The sequence below is a fragment of the Lissotriton vulgaris genome, chromosome 5 (assembly GCF_964263255.1).
Source record: "Lissotriton vulgaris chromosome 5, aLisVul1.2, whole genome shotgun sequence".
Taxonomy (NCBI): domain Eukaryota; kingdom Metazoa; phylum Chordata; class Amphibia; order Caudata; family Salamandridae; genus Lissotriton; species Lissotriton vulgaris.
The window spans coordinates 360,216,790-360,236,684 of NC_141693.1; the positions used below are offsets into that span (position 1 = coordinate 360,216,790).

The following is a 19,895-nucleotide window of genomic DNA, read 5'->3' on the forward strand; positions in this document are numbered from 1 at the left end:
ACGCAAAGATCATGGGGAATATCTGCCATGAAAAGCAAAGCTTGGATTTACTTTTTGTGGCCAGGAATGGATCAGGATGTTGATAAATAATTTGGAAGGGATGGTTTGCCATGAAAATGCAATGACAAGTCTCACACAGTCACTGAGACTCCCATTGCTACCACCACTTTTTCTAAATGTATGTGGGAAAAGGTAACTATTGAAATTTTTGGACCATTTGATTGTTTGCGGCAGGAAAGCAGGTATGCTACCATGTTGATAGATTACCTCTCCAAATGGCCAGAAGTAGTGGTGTTTATGAGAGAAATCAAATCCAGCCATGTAATCTCAGGAGGTAGAGTTGTCTTGAGACATTGGTATCAGACAATGGTCCACAATTTATATCAGCAGAACTCTACAAGCTCCTAATGACGGAGGCTATTAAGCATTATAGCACTGCTGTGTATCATTCTATGGAAAAACAGTTTAGTGGAAATGTTTAGCTGTGTTTTGAGTGGGTGTGTTTAGCTGGCCATGTGTGGGGGTTGGTAGTGGAAATGTGAAATCAAAAACGTAGTGGAACTACAGAACCACACCACACTTAGTCACAGGGGAAACTCAATTTTTTATATCAATTGGAAAACTAGCATGTTCTAATACTGTTCCTGCATGAATGGAGAGAAAATTTAGGGACAAAATAGATCAGTAATTGTTGAAAAAGAAGGTTTATGATTATCAATATCAGTATGCACAAAGACCTAATGAAAGGATAATAAGGACATGTGACTTCAAGAAGGTAGAATGGGCATTGGGCAAGGGTGTACATGGACGTTCATAAGAAGGATTATTCCAAATGGTCACACCCTAAAGTAATCAATGATAAGAAGGGAAACAAAGTATTGCTGGAGGGAAAATGGTGGAATATGAGGAAATTGTTTAAGTGCCAACCCGATGTGTGGAATGGAAATGATCAATACAAAATTGGGAAGGTTGATAAGGAGAGTGAGAGTAGGAATGCTCCAAGTAATAATGTTTACCAATGGTTGATAAAGCCTCCGAAGCATCTGGAAGATTATGTATGTACTTGAGAGTAAAAATATGAAAATATTTTGTTATCTTTGTTTCCATCTCCAAAGATTAAATATAATGATATTTCATGCATTTACCAAAATTAAGAATGTAATGTGTCCTGATTATAGTACATATTGAGTTTTAAGTTAAAAATGTTTCCTTTTCATCAAATGTTGTATAACTATTTATTTTTTTCCTGACAAGTGAGATATGTTGTAATGAGCATGATTTTCATTGATGTCACTTGGAGACTGTTGTCAGGTAACATATTGATAAAACCATTGACTATTCCAGAATGTGGGGATCAAAGCAGTTGGTCTTGCCAGGGGGTTCAATCTAGCTTAGTTCACTTCATAAAGCTCTTTTTTCGTCACATGTGAAGCATCTGTCTTAAGAAAAAAAGTAAAGAGGATACTTCGCTGTTTTAAAAAGAATGACACCGCTTGAAAATTAGTTGAGCAAAAAAATCCTTAGGAAGCCATTGTCAGAGCTTTGCCGCTCAAGAGAAAGACTTCTGTGACCCATCACAGAAAGAGCCCAAAAAGGAGGGAAGAAACAGTAGTACGTTCATTAAAATGGGACTTCCTTTCATTAAAAAAGAACAACAATGTACCAGCAGATTATATCTTTATTACGTTTCCAAACAAATATTGAGTGGAAGCTCCAAGGCTCAAAAAGGACCCTGAAAAGGCAGCCATATTGGAAATGTAAATTCAGTAAGTTTTATTGCTAGAGCGATCATGTTAGAATCTAAGACACATATCAAACATTAAGCCTACACAGCAACATAATTAAATGAATATTCTAAAATAGAAATTTCTTTTTCTTAAATTCTGCCTTATAGTTATATTTTAACTCCTTTCCATTTGTTACTCAGATATACATTTTTCTTGTTTCAAAGAACTTGTGATCAATTCCTAAAGTTGTGTTGTTGTAAAAACATGAAGGTTTGAGTTCATATTTAGTGGTTTCCATGCAGACACAGGAATTGCACTATTGGTAGTTAAGGTACAAAATACATTGCACAGCTTATTTCACCCAGTATACCAATACAAATGGTGATCAGCCCACAGGGGTACAACTGCTACCAACCCCCCTGAAATGCTTATATCATCAACATCAAGTAAGAGGCACTTACATACAGTCCTAATATTTATTTTGTGTTATAAACAACCTCATGGAGTCCATTATGTTTTATCCTTCCAGCAGGAATATTGGAGCAATAATGTGGAATTCATTATTTCCAGGGATCATTCAAAGAAAAATGGTGTCATCTGTATGTGTAGAAAAGTATCTATATTGAAAATTCCTGTGTCTTTCCTAATACACATTGATACGCCAGTCCAGCCAATGTGTTTCATCCTATACTAGAACTTCATCAGAGACCATGTTAACTGCAGTCAATCATCAATTACCAAAAAGCCATTGTGCAACATAGTCTGTATCACTCATATCTTTAACTTTTGAATCACAAACAACATATGGAGCACCTCAAGTAACTAGAGTGCATGGCAAGCAGGTGGCATGAAAGACTGCTTCATACACATAATTTACGCCTGTGTATTCTAGGAAATTATGTTTTATTATACTGATGGTAATGCTGAAATTTCTGAGGAAAGCGTATAAGTCTCTTGGGTGTAACCTCTGTGAGTAAAGTCTTAAGGGCCTCATCATTACTGGATTAAGAGATGTAACGGTTGCCAGATTCCTTGTGTCTGTATGCTAAAGACCCTCATTTGGTAATGCAGAAATATTTGATGTGAAATCAGGACTCTTATATGATACCCCTCCACACACGCTTAAGCCTGAATGGGAGTGAAGCTCCGTGGCAAAGCAAGCAGATGCACATCAATGCAATGGCATGGTATCTCACCCAACAAGAAGAACCCAGATTGAGTCCAAAAACAGGATCACATGTGCAAATCAGGATCCTTCTCACCATTTTGTAACTAATGAATGATATTCCTTTTGGTCTAGAGAATATTTAATCTGGAAAAATGAGAAACCCTGAAAAAACACTATCCTCCATTTTAGTGCCTTGCATTCCATTGTAGTCATTAACCTCCAGCCACACCTGCTGGCCTTTCTCCAGAGCCAGGAGAATGCCACCAGAAGTGACCTGAGTCTTGCTTGACATATGTTCACAGAAGTTGGCCTTCTTCACTTTGTCCAGGTACATGATTACACAGAGATTGTAGGTCTGTGATGCATGGTAGGTAAAATAATACAGTCCAGGGATCCTGCAAGTAAAAGCCCCTGTGGTTGTGTCATAGTCATTCATCTTGTTGCTGATCACCTTTGTGAAGAGCACTCGGGAGTTCTTGGACGGGTATTCGGTTGTGAATCTGGCAACAGTGAACGCTGACTGGTGCAGATGCTTGTGACTTCCAGATATGCCTACTTCTCCTTTCGGGCCTGGGCTCCCTTTGTCTCCTCCTGGCCCAGGTGGTCCTAAGGGCCCATTTTTTCCAGATGGGCCTTTTGTGCCCTTGCCTCCTTTCTCACCCTTTGTGCCTTGGCTTTCATAACCAGCTGGGATGCCTATTGGATTCAAAGCAGAAAGAGAAAATATCATTATTTGTCACAGTGCAAAGGTAAGGTGGACTGCAATAATAGCTTATAGGTTCCTCAGTACAAAAAAGTAAGAGTCATTTTAACATTTAGCTGGTGATATCAGGCCCACACTTAATTCCTGAAATTAAGTGAATTAAGAAGGCAACATTTTGAGTCTGTCATTCTCTCAATCTCTCAATGCCCAATCCCCTCACTCTCTAAGTGTCTAATTTTAGTTATAATCTCTCATCCTCTCAAACTCCCTTTCTCTCAATCACTCATCCTCGCAATGTTTCATCTCTCATTTTTTATTTCTCATCCTTTCACTCTCACATGTCTAATTTGTCATCTCAAATCTCTAATTTCTAACCTCTCCTCCTCTCAATCATGAATCCTATCAATCTCTCATTCTATCAATCGCTCATCCTGCCAGTCTCTCATTCTTGCAATATCTAATTCCCTCAATCTCTCAACTCTAATTTCCCATCCTTTCATTTTCTCCTGCTCTCCATATCTCATCTCATCTGTAATTGCCTAGCCCCTAAATATATCACCTTCTTGTCTCACATATTTTCTGTGATCGGTAATCTCCCATGCAATCAATCTCATATCTCATATCTCAAGTTTCTTATCCTCTCAATTTCTCTAATTCTGTAATTCTCTCAACTCTAATCTCTCATCCCCTCTAACTCTCAACTTCACAGCCTTTCTCCCTTCATCTCAAATTCTTCATTTCTGATATAGCCTCTCTAACGTCTCATTATCTTGTCATCTCAATATGTCATCCTTTATCACGTATCTCTCAATCCTTCATGTCTAATCTCACATCCTCTTGGTGACTTATCCTCTCAACCCCTATTCTCTAATTTCTCATCTATAGTCTCTGATATCTCAACCTTTCAATCTCTCACCTCTCATCTCTACTTGCTCATGTTAGCAATGTCTCCTTCTCTCATCACTCATTCTCTAATTTCTCAGCCTTTCGGTCTCTTCCTATCAATTTCTCCTCTACTTAGTATCTAAACTCTCCTCTCTAATCTCTCTAACCTCATGCATTGGGTTGTCACCTTTGATTCCTTTGATAGCAAAGCTAAATTCTGATCTATTCAACATTTTTCAAAATAATTGAGTTTCTTTTACTTTTCTTTATTGTTCATTTACTGTAAGGTCTAACCCTACAGCATCTCATTACTTGTTGGCCAAATGTATCCATTTTAACATAGGGCTATACGGTTAACATGTCTGTCTGAAGGAGTGAGTGGAAGAGAAAGGAATTGCAGCCTAAGTTCCAATACCTGGGGCATAGTACAGCCCTGCCTCACCCTTGATCCATCCTGGTGTTGTATCCATTTGTCTCCCTTTTAAGACCCTCTCTCTCAAGAGAGCCAGTGGAGCAAAATCAGGATTTTAACAGCATAAAAATTGAGATATTTAAAAATATATTTTAGCCATCAAATTCTGAAAATAAGTAGATCATTAAACCTGCAGGCACAGAATAAGTGAGGACAAGGATTTGTAACTGGGTTTACATACATTTGGTGGTTAAGGAGTGTTACGAAGGGGTATCTCCGCGCTTGCCTTGGGAACCCGTCCTGGCTTTTCCCTGTGAGATAGCCCCTACAGGGCATCCCCAAGGTGAAAGCCAGGCATCCCGCCGCAGGGGGGCCGTTGTGGAGATTAAGCAAGCTTAATGCCCAGAGTTGCAGAGTGTGAACCCATGATTAGGTCAGGCACCGAAGCGAGAATTATCGAGTCCATGGACATTTGAGCTCAAGACCCTGCCGCGTCGGGAATTGAACCCTGGTCCCGGGTCTGACCTCTGCTTCAGGGTCTGCCTGCTCTAACCAGTGAGCCACACTTCTCCACGCTTCTCCATTGCTTTGGCATGTTCATTGCATTAGGGAAACAGTAATAGATTAGTGACAGAAAGGGCTCAATGGTGACCCTTAAATTGCCAAATGTGCGATGACGAAGGACTAAGGCATGACTGAATTGTGAATGGACTTGGGGGAGGGTATATCTCAGATTAGTGATAGTCTTGCACTCCCCTCCCTTTTTCTTGGGCAACTGATGCCAAGGAGAAGCATGTGAGTCCTCCCATTCCCCGTCTTCCCCACCCATTCACAGATCTGCCCCTTTGGATCACTGAAAGTGATAGTTAGTTAGGAAGGACCAGAGATACAGGGAGGAATGCCAATAGCCTAGAGGAGAGAAGGTGTCCCCACCTTCACCATCTCTACTGCAATGGGTTGAAGATTGTAATTTCAATTGTAATTATATAGTGCTTTCTACCTCTGAAGATGCGTTGAAACACTTTACACCAGGCAACACACTGTCCCAGAACCCAAGTTTAGTGGTTAGTCCAGGACTATTAGTACTGTTGGCTACCGGAATTCATCTTTTGTGCTCAATTAAACCATTACATGCATTTACTCAGTTTATTTGTGATAGATTACATTAAGATGGGCTAGGAATGAGCAGGAATTCCTCCCAGAGGACCAACGCTGGGGATGAAAAGTCATTTGCAACGTACCTCTCCTGCCTGTGCCCGAACAGGTAACCTGCTGTCTACTGTGGTTTACTTCACCCCTAAGGTCAGACAATTCACCAATAGGTTCTCCCAGTCGATAGGAAAGACTGTAGCAGGCAACTTGGGTGGATCCAGACCACATTCGGCATGCCCGGCACCTAATCAGGCCCTATGCTTGGAGGCTAAATTTCATGAGATATATTTTGCTTTCCCCTTTCTGGGAGACCGAGGAAATAGCTCAAGCTTTGAGATAAAACTGCGAATCTCTATGTACCCACCCCAGGAAGAGGAAGTCTGCTGGACCCAGCCCTCGTGCTAGGGGTGTGGGGTACACCTTTTCATCAACAATCTTTCGTGTCTAATTGAATGTTTCCTTCTGGTGCTGGACATATAAATGGCATGGTAAGTACCACTCACTTTACACCCCTTTTGGAAAAGGAAAGAATGCTCTCCATTGCTTTGTAGATTAACAAACAGACAGGAAACCCAAGAATCAATAGGGACCCAGGATAATGTATAGTTAAAGGAACAAGGGTCCCTAAGCTGTTAGATAAGAATTAATACTCTGGGAGAAAAAGATAATGCCCTGGATGTATCCAATCGAAACAAAAGATAGTATTTTATTATAGAATGACAATGAAATAATGAAGAATACCCCCGCCGTGGTAATCCTAAACAAGGGGGGAATAGCGTTTACAATGCAACTTTTACCACGCACTACCTTTACCATGCAACTTTTACAACACAAGTCGTTTACAACGACTTGCGCTGGGGGCGCTGTAGGATAGGGAATGGTTTAATTTACTATCCAAAACCTTCCCTACTATCCACGGGGACTGGAGTTGGAATAGTAAATTAAACTATTCACTATCCAGCGCCCCCCAACGCAAGTCGTTGTAACGACTTGCGTTGTAAAAGTTGCGTAGTGAAGGCATGCGTTGTAAAAGCATGCGTAGTAACGACATACATCCCTAAACAAGTATTAAAACCACGGAGAAAACAGGCAAGGAACATAGAGTGACCAACAGTCATGTACACAATTAGGGTCACTTATTTTTAGAACAGAACACTACTGCCCCCATAAATCCTATGTACAAATTCAAGCGGGTTAGAGTGATTGAGGTCAACGACTTTTCAATCACTTTAAAATACAGGATCATCTTCAGGACAGCAGTTAGTTAGTTTTGCCTGAATACATAAATCAATAATAGATGAAAAATCTGAATAATTTACACCTGTAGAGGCAAAGAAATGAGAAGAAAAAGAGTTAAGGATAAATCAAGGTCTTAGATGATATACATAATAAATGCTGGGGCATGCAAGAGAGGATCTTGCAAGAGTAGTGGATGCATCGGAGGCACAAAAACATGCTGGATGGGACTATGAGGTGAAAACTATGGGGCATATTATCAAGGGGGTTTATCTCCGCTTTTTTGGCTTTAAAAGCCAAGAAAGCGGAGATAAAATTATCTCCCTATTACCTAGCTGCCGCTAACACCAGTTAGTGACAGCTAGTAGGAGATAGCGACCATCTTGGGCCCCACTTTGCATGTCAGTGATATTTATCACTAATGAGATGCAAAGTGGGCGTGCCAAGATGTTAGAGACTGAAAACAGTCGCTAACATCGCTATCTCCTATTACCAACTTTTGGAGATATTCGCGCTAAGCGGGAATATCTCCAAAAGGTAACACCTGCCTTGAGCAGTTCTTAGCCATGTTATCCAATGGGAGGTGGATAACATGGCTAAGAGCATTAGCTCGCTAATGCATGAATATCGCTGACTTTTCAGCGATATTCATGCTTTGCAGCGATTTTTACCGCATTTGCGTTAAACCTTGGTAATACCAAGGTTTATTTGCAGTAAAAATCGCCGCAGCGCTGCGGTAAATTTTTGTCTCTAACCAAGCAATAGCGATAATTATCGCTATTGCTTGGTAATATGCCCCTATAACGTATAACACTGTCTGGCAGAAACTCTTTTTCTTCTCCTTTCCTTACCTCTACAGGGGTTAATTATCGGCTTGCTTTCTTGTTTTCATGCTTAGAAAAGTGCAACATCCATAATAATAGCATCAGTTCTCTTCTCCATTGTATGCATCATCTCAGTCGCAGCCGGTGCAGGTAAGAGCGGGGTTGGTGGGACCACGAAATAGGGAAAAAATATGAAACAAATTAAATAAAACCACTTACCTTGCGCTCGCCGCATCACCAAGTTGAACTAAACAGACCCCAAGATGGCTTCTTGGAGACCCTAAAAAATCGGGTATGGCGGCAGGTTTACTCCGTGCCTTCAACTGGGGCATGGATGTGAAACTGTTGTATCACCAGTGCACACCTGGCATTGCACTGCAAGCACAGCTGGGAGCTGGAGTTGTGAGGCACAACAGAATCCATTGAAATCGGCCAGGGAATAGTGCATGGTATCTAGGAAAGGGTTCCTGATCTATGGATTATGCTTAGACTCACAGGAGCCCATAGAGGTTGTGATGCAGAGAACAAGAGTGTGATCATACAAGGAGGGGGAGCTGAAAGGCACAAGTACATCCATTTTGGGGATGTTTAACTTTGCAATCATGGCACTGCTGCTCTCTAGAATGGGATAAGGGGAGAGCTGCATTCTGGAACTTTCATAGAAAAAAAGGTTAATGCCTTAACATTTACCCGCTTGGATGATTCGTAGAGTGTCTCATTCCAAGACATAGAAATACCCAAAGAATGAGCTAGACCTACAACTATGGGAGACTCTCACAGGTGAAGCAGCCCAGAAATGACATTGTGAAACATCATCATAACACTGACCTGGGAGATGCCCCAGCATGCAGTCCCCTGAGCAGGGAGCATCACACAGGCATGAGCAAGGTACATCCTGGCAATAATATGCTGGGGGAAGCTTGCAGAGCCCCAGTTCATTGAGGCATACTATTCAAACGGAAGATAGCCAAAAGATGTGGATTCAGTATCTTCGGCCGAAGCTCATAGATTGAATAACCACTTGATATGTCCCTTGGGATGATGAGGTCGGTATTTGAGGATTCTGGCAATGGATCCCTCCCGAGTCCTAACCCTACACAACATCCTTTTCCCTCATTTAACCCTATAATACTTTTTTTACCTACTTCACCTCCTTTATTCTTTGCTATCCCCATCCTGCTATCACACCTCAGGTTCCTTTGGCATTCCCCCGAACCCCCCTGTCTTGGCCGGTATATACAAGTCTACACATTTCTTGACACGGGACCCCCACCTCAGGGTCTTCTCCTACTCTCTTTTCCCCAAGCAATCTTCCTTCCTACATAGCTATGCACCAACACCTACCATTTTACTCATCCTGTCCTCTTTTAATGTGTGGCACCTTGCTCAACACCTGATTTTGCAGCAGCATCCAGAACTGGTTTCCAAGCACCATCTCTTCTTCAGGTGAAAGAGAGCCCATATAAGCTGGGTATGCAGAATCCTACTGACATCCTCCGATACAGATGAATTCCATTAGAGGACTTCACGTGGAGTCTTTATATGTAAACTTGTATTGATAACTTGAGTTCTCTCTTAGTGCGGGTCACTTTGCAGCCATTTGTCTTGACACCAAAATGTGCTTGTCTTATAGCATAACATTAATAACAATAACAAAAAAAATGAATCATCAAAGCTAGGATCCAAGAAGTGTCTTAAAGCCTGTTGATAAAAGAACGCAATCACAAATACTTTTCCATACGTATAATGCAGGGATGTGCAAAATGTGAGTAATTTGCTTTCACATATTTAAGTGAGATAGCTCAAAAAACAGAACTGCGGCAAAGAACAGCCACTGGCTGTTGCCACACTATAATTCAGCGCTCCGTCCATCATCTTCTTGTGTTTGCTTTGTTCACCCTATGTTGGCAGGGTATTGCCAGACGTGTGTCCCTTGCTCACTTTGGTACTGGGTTCAAGCTAGCCTGGCTGAGGAAGGGTGTTACCCAGAAACCGGTCCCAGGATGCTTGTTTCCAGTTCAGTGAAGCCTTGGCTTGGCAGTTCAGGCTGGACTGTTCCCATGAGGCGCAGGGTCAAGGCTGATTTGCATATAGCTGGGTCTGAACTGAGGTGGTGAAGTGAGCAAAAGAATGATGATGGATTCAACCCAGATCTGTGTCTGGGGGTGAGTGTATGAAAGGTTTCAGCGCTCCGCACATCATCTCCTTGTGTTTGCTTCACACGGCGTGATAGTATCATTTCTGGAATTTTACGTGGCTAGTGCAACTCAAGATTTCAGAAATTACCTGAATTTTGGTGGCGTAATTTAAACTTCGCCCAGACTTTCGTGCACTATCTATCTAATGATCCAATCATGCTAAGTTGAATATGTTTATACCATTTTGTTTTAAAAGGTGCATATGTATTTTGAGTTAACAGGATACAGTAATTATGAGAGAAAACATGAAAAGACGGATTTAGGTAGAACCTGAAGAACTATAGCACAGAGTAAAGCAAAACAGTTTTTAACTATTCAGGCACCCAGCTGCAAAAAATTGTCAGCTGTATAGCCTCTGTTTTAATATCTGATTATATGGAACTTTTTCAAAACGTTCACCTTTATGGGTCCTGAACACTCTTCCTTCGTTTTGAAGTATGCTCACCTCGTTCACCCTTGCCACCTTTCAGTCCATCGCGGCCATCTTTGCCTGGGATGCCTGGAATTCCTGGTAAACCGGCAGTACCGTAGCTGCATGGGCACACATCTGTTTCCATCAAGGCCACTGGAAGCAAGCTGAGCAGTGCCAGGCTTAAGGCCAAGAGCTTCGGAAAATATGTTACCATCTTTCTCTAGGTAGAAGAACACAACAAAAATAAGGGTGAGACTAGCACAGGAATGTGTTTTGGTAAGAGGGCTTTAAAGGTATACGATGTGTCATGAGGAGGAATAAAGGCAAAATAAAGAGTGCTAGGTACCAATAGCAAAGACAAATGTGAGCATTCAACAAAGCACCAAGAATAGTGCAGCTGGGTTTGTGCTATGACAATTGCTCTGTGCGCCCCACAGCAAGTAAAATAACTTTGCAATGGAGAAAGGAGGCATCATTGACAAACACATCCCTATCACTACTTCTTCCTATGGGAGATCAAAATTAAATCTACAAGGTAAAGGAAATTAATAATAGCTAAATGAAATCCATTTGATTGTGATATTTTGTACGTGCGCATGGTGGTATTTTGCGCCCCGTGCATGTGAACCTCTCTTTTTTAATATTTGTGTAGAAAAGTAACAATATTGTCATTATTATTTTACTTCATGTAAAGCAGTTTAGAATTTCTGTGTGGCTCTTTACATTATTTATGTATGTATGAATGTATGTTATATTTCTATAGCACCAACCAAGCCATAAGGCAGGGAAGTGCTATACAGGCTCAAATACACGCATAAAGTCAACAAGTGATAGGAAAGGTGTCTGGTCGGTGGATGGTTTAGCAAGTGTGATGCATTGGCCTTTAAAGCGGTGTGTTTTCGACTTTTCCCTAAATTGGAGCAGGGTTTCAGAATGGCTGACGGCTATGGGAATTGTGTTCCAGATCCAGTGTCTATGGATGGAAAAGGCATGTGGCTGTTTATCTCTGTTCTTTCTCTGGGCAAGTCTTTGCCTTTCTTTTTCTGTGAGTTTTTTGTAACCTTTTTTTTTTGGGGGGGGGGGTTGCTCCTTGTCACTTCCCTTTGCCTACCTCTCTTTTATCTGTCTCTGTCAATCTCGTTTGCCATTTCTCACCTTATGGATCCATTTTCACTCATTTGTCTTTCTACATAGCACCTTCTCACTTTCTGCACATTTTCACCCTTTCTCTTTCTGTTGCGCTCTTTTACCCTTTACATTTTGGAGATTATTTGTGTTATCCGCATCTCTTTCCTCAATTTTCTTGTTGTGGAACTTTATTACTCCCATTCCCTTTCTGCCACCGTTTTGTACCTTTTCTCTTCAAACTCGTTTCTTTTCTATTTTCTATGTTTGTGGCAGTTTCTTTTTATCTTTCATGTTCTGTCGGTCTCATATCATTTCTTTTCCAGATGATCTCCATGCCCTTTCACTTTCCCTGCATTTCTCCTTAAGCATTTCCCTTTCTGCAGGCACCTTTCAGTATTTGTCTTTTGGGATTTCTCTTTTCTCTTAATTAGGGCATCTCATCCCACCCCACGTCCCTTTATCGACCCATCTAATCCAGCTAAACACACCAATATCAAAGGCCTGTTCCATGTTTAAGCTGTTGTTATCCAACTTTCTAATTTCATGGAGGAAAATAACTTGATGTCAGACCAACTATTTGGTTTCAGACCCAACAGAAGCCATTATATCCATTTGGGATGACCTAAAACACACACAGATGAGAAAAAGAGTGGCTGCCATTTTGCTTCTGAACATTTGACACTGTCCACCACCACATGCTGCTACAAAGACTAAAACCTCAAAATATGTAAAAGTGCTCAAAAAATGGCTGATTCTTACCTCAGAGGCAGCCATTGCCTTCCACACCTATTACCTTTCACATCAGCTCATCACACTCAGCACTGTGACATCCCTCATTTTTTATTACTCAATAACTACTTAACTCCCTTACCATACCTGTTTAGATCATTCACCCTCCCCAATTACAACTATGCAGATAACATTCTGATCATACTAATTGAGGATGGGCCAGGAAGACCTCTACAATTCAAAACTTGACAACAGCCATTGTTCCATTAAATGTTCGGAAGATGAGTAACCACCTAAAGCTTAACACTGCAAAGGCAGACATCATGACCTATGGACATTGGCAAAAATACACACCTACCGCCATATGGCCCAAGGAACTTTAGGCCCCTCCAACAACACCCAGAGAAGTAATAAGCCGAGAGGGACCCCGGATCCAGACCTATCTTTGAGACCACATGTTATTAATGTCACAACGAGCACCTTCTGCACAATAAAAACACGGGATTACATATTCCCATCCACTGAAAAGCTACCATCTATCTTCACATGTGTAATCTCCAAGCTTGACCATGCCAACAGCCTATTCCTTGGTGCCCCCAGTTTTATCATACACAATATGTAATAAATCCAAAGTGCTTTCGCAAGACACATTTTGCACCTACACCCAAGAGAACGCATGACTCCAGTCTTGCAATCACTCCACTAGCAACCTATAGTTAAAAGAACAATGTTTTAAGGCAGTCTGCATTGGCCACAAAGACTCTCAATGAAAAGTACCAGTATACCTCCAAATTAACTTCAAGTTATGCAAACATTCCAGGTGTGCACCACGGATCATAATATCACCTTTCTATCACAAATCCATTTGAGGCACCACTTCCTCAGGACAAGCAGTCAAACTCTGGAACACACTACCAACAATATTGGAAGCAATCAAGAGGGAATGCACTTCAGAAGAAATATGAAATCATGGCTAATTCCAAGGCAATGAAATCATCGCACAACCCTGTGAATGAACCAGAAACAATAATTGCACCATAGTGATTGCACATTCAAGTGCATTCTACACTCTACAGATAAGGAACAGAGCAACCAGAGCACAGCTTTCTATGTCCAGGTAAGGTATGAGGGACTGACCTATGTCTAGCCTGGATGTTCCACAGTAATGTCAATCCATATATAACCCTCCTGACCTGCACCTATACTAATACCATAGCACTCAGTGGTCGGGCATACGACTGTAGTATAAACAGGCTGCATAATCAGGGGCGGCCTTTGGCATGTGCAAGCTGTGCACCTGCACAGGGCCACCAAACCCCAGGGGCCACCACACCAATATATATCCTTAATATAATAATCCTCTGAGGATGGATACATATTTGCGTAGCGGCCCCTGGCAGGGATTTGGCGGCCTCTGGCTCTGTTCCACTTCCAAACACCCTGACCCCCCCTCTTCACTGGCCTCCGCGCCTGCGTTCCTCCTGGTTCCTGATTGGCTTCTTTTTTTCCCTACCCACTGCTGGCCGACGGGTACCTTCCTGAGCTCCGGGGGGCTCCGCCCCACCTGGAACCCCTCTTCTGGGGCCCCCTACCTACGCTCCCTGCTCAGGGCCACCATGAGCCTAGAGCCGCCCCATGCATAATTATTCTGGTATTCTGCTTGAACCTCTTACACTACACTTACACAAAAAGGTATGACATTATTCATGTCCAGCACCCAGTACTGTACCAGTTCACAACGACAAATCACTCACCAGGTACCGAACAGCTGTGGAGTAACTGAAGGCATCTGCCACATACTGCTGGCTAATGGAGGGCTCTCGTGTAGTCCAACACTGCATCCAGCTACATACCATGTGCACCTCTTGAAATGTCACAATGACAATCAATTACGGGGTGATAGTAACAACGTCCATCCCTGCATTCACACACGCACAAAAATCTGGGCACATTTACACGCAAATTGTCTTTCTGCCTCACTCACACTCACACTTTCCTTACCTCACTCTTAGGGGTGGGTCCTGCTGCTTTAGGGCCTACAGGTGCAAGACTAAAGAAGGTGCTCCCACAGCAGTGCTTATTTTGAGCCGGTGGTTTCTGGTGTTCAGCACTGGCACTCAATTGTCAACACCAGCACTTATGACATTCTGCCACATTCCGGTGCTTTTGAGGTTAGCACAATAACAGTTTTTTATACAATTCAATATACCTTAAAATGACTAATACCTGTCAGCCAAACCGTTCTTATAGCTTTGGGGGCCTGGAATAGTTTCATTTGCCACACTTGTAGGTGTGTGCTGGCAGTAGTTATGTGTGTGGTGTCATTGGCATTGCTGGCAGGGGCAATGGGTGGTGCAAGCTGCAGAGACCTGTTGGCGAGGACACTACGGATCTTATTTTTTGTACAAATTAAGTACTGTCCCACAGATAGTGTAGCGGTACGTGTCCCGGGTCAACCCGAAGTTTTTCAAAACGTGTGGGTGTAACTGGTAGGCAGTGGTGCCTACAGCATACACACATGGGTATCCATGCATACATAAGCAAACACGTGGACGACAAAATTGCAAAGTGGGTAAAAGCGTAAAAAAAGCAACACGATAAAATATTTTTTACGAATGCGATGTTTCAGTATGTCACAATCAAACAATAGCTTTGCACACTTCGATATAATCGGACTTTCTGAAAATATCTTTTACTGATTTAGGGCATCTAAAGCTGCAGCTCTGTCAACACCCCCGTCATCTTCTTGATCACTCACGAAAAATATAACGTTGACATTTTTTTAATGTTCACTCATCTCCTTTCATTTCTTTCGCGCAAAATCAAACCCTCGCTGTGCAGCTTGTTGTCCAAAAGAGGTTTTTAATTATCCTACGCCTTCCAAGATATAAACCCAGCCCAGCATACGTGTGCAAAGCAAATCCTCCCAAGGTGAGATTTTGAACATAAATACTGCAGCATGGACATAAAGTGTTGCACATGGATTTGGAACCGGGGGCGTCGTGGAAGCAAAGGCAATTTTGTTAATAACACCACCCAACCGAGAGAGTGAAAAGTGCAAGAAAACAACAAAAAGAACACATGTGGGAGCCAGAGGGGGTTTTCACGTTTCCATGCACGGTCGGCCTTTTATATACACATTTGAAAGAACAGGTATGCTCTGTTGCCACTCGTAATTTTTCTCCTAAATGTCACCCTAAAAACAAAACTGCAATAACGTATTCCCTACTAAAAACACTGATGTACATACTACAAGTACAATGAAGCCCTGTGACTAACGTAAGAACGGCCATATATACTATGCATGTAGGTGATGGGGAAACTACTTCTGGAGATCAACTCTCCCCATGATGCTTCTGGGGTGCACACTCTCAGAGCTCACTATTTGACAAGTAGGGTATTGGTGCAGAGATTAGTAGGGTTCCATGCCCCAGCGGTTCAGACATGATTGGAGGAAACAGAAGATGCTCTTTGACAACTGCACAAATGTGCATTGCTACTTGGGTGGTTCCTAAATATCGAGAGCAGAATATGGCTATGCCTTAATATTGTAGCCAATATATCAACAGTTAAGTAGGTATAGGTTACAGATATTTACCGTGTTGATATGTATCTTCAAGGTACGTAGATGTGGAGTTAAGATTAGTAAATCTATGCTTCCTTATATGCACTTACCTTTCAATATTTTGGTTCTTGATTGTTGGGCTATGATATTAAGGTATCAATTTATTTCTGTACTGGATATTATAGACAACAACCATTGCTACCAGGGAGTGCTGATTCCAAACCCAATACCGTGCCCACACACAAGATTCTGTTCCCTGTGGCAAGTCACAAAAAAAGGAGTCCTCTACTCACCTCTAGTCTTGTGGTGCTCAAGCCGACGTTTCTGTCTGCAACACTCTGTACCGCCAATGCCTGTTTGGGGACACAGAATATTTTAAACTGGACGATCAACCAGTATATGAGGTCTTGATCAGTTCAGATTTGCAACTTACGGTTATGGTTGCACCTCAGATGATGCTATTTGGCGATGTAGGAAAGGAGAACCGCCTTACTCTTATTTGCTTCAGTCTGAAGTTGGGGGTATCCATGAGTAGCTGAAAGGCGCTGTGAACCTCCAGCAGATGAGGAAATGCAGGACCATCACCCGCCCTGCAGTCTCTCTGCCATCAGCGATTCTGTCTTCCTGGGACTCCGGCCAAGTTTCAGATCCTTCTTCATGGAGATTTCCCCAGATCATGTCCTTCTGGGCTGCTGAGTAAGACATAACACAGCCCAGCACAAAGACAGCACTTCTCCTTCCCTCCCCTGGCCTTTCTTGCTTCTTCATTTACACACTAAACAGCAACACTTATTTTGAGACAATGTTAAAACAGACACAGAGGGTGTGCTTACTCCATGGTAAGGTGAACCTCACAAAGCGACCAAGGTGTGTTGTAAAGCTAGTAGTGGAGAAGAAAGCGAGGGAGATGTCTGCCCTCAGTACTGATGCAACCAGTGCTGTGTTCCGATAGAATGGAGGGTGATATCTGGTGAAGAATTTGGTCATACATAATAATAAACTGAATTCTAGGTGTTTGGCAGCAATAACAAAATTCCCAAACCTCCTAACCCATGAAAACCAGGTGCTGTGTTCTGTAACAATTGTGCTCTGGAGGGAAGAGACATTTTTCCAGCTGTTAAATGATCCCTTGCTAATGGTTGTATTGCTAAGAGAGCTTCAATGAAACTGGACATTTCAACCATAAGAAATCTTAAGGCAGATTTACAAAGTAGCCACACAACTCAGTGCAGCAACCAAAGTTGCAGCTTTGCATTGCATGACTGGGTGACTACAGGTCAGCACCATATCTTCTAGGATATTGCACCCCTCTCTCTTCCCTAGTGCTGATGCACAATCAGGCTGCCGAACACCACGCATACACCTGTGTGCCATAGTGCAAGGATATGTTTGTGATGTCTAGCATAGGCTTTCTATTGGAAGGGTCTCTTTTCAGCGCAAAATACTATGTTTAGACAAACTTTAAAACTTTTCCCATTTTAGATGTGTGCTGTATAGAGCAGGACATACACAAATTCAGGAATGTTTGGAGAAATAAGAACATAGGCCCTCATGAACGAATTGCTTTAACAGTCACATACCCTCAGATTAGGTCAATCAGAGGGTTTGTGACCGCAGAAGCACTTTTAAAACTGTACTAAACCCATTTAATGAATCTGAAAATGTTTACCAAAACGCCAAAGACAGAGATTGGCGCAAAAGACCGAAACGTTTCCAGCTTATTGGCTCCTAGCTGGCCACGACCAACACTTAAGACATCTTATTTCCAAATATAAAGGGATTTCGGAGGAAATGAAGAATAACAAAGTATGTAGACACTGAGGTGGATTTATATGGCACCAGCCTACCTACAAAGCAAAGGAGCAGACTGAATGAATACAAATCATCAACAGATGGTAGCAATGATGCCGGTGCATATACCACTAAAATGTTCAAAGGACTCATTATGTGTCTTGAATGTTAATAATTAAGTTGTTATGCATAGCTCTCACTGAGCAACACTAGCATGGACACCAGATTTTAAATCTGTTAATTCACTACTATGGCGTAGCAATAATGGTTAAGCAAAGCTATTACTCACTGTTGCCACTTTGACAGAGTCTCCTGGTGCAGAACTCACATCAGGATGGGAGAGGAGGAGGAAGGAAGGCACAGGGGTGGGGGGTGGAAGACTGGAGGCAAGTATTATTTGAGACAGTGAGGTGAGGCAATGTTATGCCTGTCTCCCCCATTACTCCTGTGTTCCTGCATAGTACCTGAAAGCATGGGAGATGATATAACATAATATAACATAAAATGAAATGGGGAACTGTGAATAATGGATGTTTTTCACCAGGGTTGCTTTTGTTGTCTATTTGATGTCACTCAGAACCCCTTGGTGAAAGACATACCCTTTACTCATTATTACCAATCTATAATTCTATATGATTTATAACTTCAGACAAGAGTCCCTCATCATCTGTTGACATTATCTTCCGGTCTGATGTGTGCTAATAAAATGAATGAATTCTGACCACATTGTCATTCTTGCAACAGCTCTCTTTTGAGTGTGTGATACTGTTTTAGGGTTTTTGGCAAATATGTTGTTTCATTCCATTGTCATTAATATGTGTTTAACTTAATGACTGCTTTTCTTATCAAATAGTTCTAGATTTGTTGACCAGGCTCTTGATTGAAGAGCTATATGAGGTTAAAACCTGTCAATATTGCCTTCTGTAGATGCCATATAGTGAAGTGAAGTGCTAGTGGCTGAACTTCCCTCAGTCACTCAATTGTCTTCTCCAGCCTCATCACTGAGATCAGTGTTTCTTTGCTCCCTATGGACTAATGAGACATATTTCTACTAATTTTTTCCAAGTTCAATCAACTTTTAGTTTTCGGTATACTTTACTATATAAACCCCTCCATCCACCCTCCTAGTTGTAGAGTTGCTCTATGGCAGTGATACTCAAAGTACGGCCCGGGGGGCGCTTGCGGCCCTCTTGACCTTTACCTGCAGCCCCCCTGGTGAACAGCACAAGCTGCTGTTTAGTTGCTGAGCAATAATATTCAGAAAAAATGTTAAATAAACGGGCAAGCATTTATTAACCTGCAAATAAATGCTTGCCCACTTATTTAAAATGTTTTTACACAATCCCTGACCCACCCGATCCCGTACCGCCACCCTGCTGGCATCAGTGCGGCCATCAGTCACAGCACAGACTGTACTTTGTGGCCCCTGGGCAAATGTTTGTGAGTACCCATGCTCTAAAATAAAGCATAGGGGAAAGTGAAAAGGTGTACTGAACATGAAAAAAATTGTAAAAACTTTTTCATGTTAAATAATAATGTGAATTAAATTGCTATACTTATTTGAAATATAGAACAATAGAAAAAGTGTTTGTAAATTAAAATATGTTAAATGCAAATTAAATTAAAATTATGTAGCTCAAGTGTAAATTAAAAAATAAATACCCACCTAAAGTAAAAATATGTTTTTTAAATGATGTCGTAACAATTATTAATGGTGATCACAAAATGAAAGGCTATTTAATTATATTTTATTATAATGTATTCTTACATAAATTTTTTAGTTGAAAAAGGTGTTAAAGTATTTTGTAATTGAATTATAAATGTGCTACTTTTAGTTTAAATCATATTTATTTATATTTTCACATTTTTTTTAAAGAATAATTTAATTTGCCATAATTTCCTATTGGATTTTATTTTAAATTCCTACCTCTATTACTTTCTATAGGAGGGTGCTGCAGTACCAGT

The 19,895-nt window shown here is 41.5% G+C and overlaps 1 protein-coding gene across 1 annotated transcript; it reads right to left on the bottom strand.

Annotated features, from left to right (window-relative positions):
* Positions 1 to 1,660: 1,660 nt before the first annotated feature.
* Positions 1,661 to 16,751, bottom strand: LOC147710900 (complement C1q subcomponent subunit C-like). Its single transcript, XM_086921677.1, has 4 exons — positions 16,573 to 16,751; positions 16,433 to 16,492; positions 10,751 to 10,937; positions 1,661 to 3,591 (listed from the first exon to the last, which is right to left on the bottom strand). The coding sequence occupies exons 3-4, from the start codon at positions 10,929 to 10,931 to the stop codon at positions 3,035 to 3,037; spliced, it is 738 nt and encodes a 245-aa protein (XP_086777803.1). The 5' UTR covers positions 10,932 to 10,937; positions 16,433 to 16,492; positions 16,573 to 16,751; the 3' UTR covers positions 1,661 to 3,034.
* Positions 16,752 to 19,895: the final 3,144 nt, after the last annotated feature.

What these genes read in the sequence shown, in the direction of transcription:
- LOC147710900 (XM_086921677.1), bottom strand. Translation starts at nt 10,931, where the DNA reads ATGGTAACATATTTTCCGAAGCTCTTGGCCTTAAGCCTGGCACTGCTC. An exon ending in AGGTGGCAAGGGTGAACGAG is followed by an intron (nt 3,592 to 10,750) that starts GTGAGCATACTT and finishes TGAATCCAATAG; the next exon opens with GCATCCCAGCTGGTTATGAA.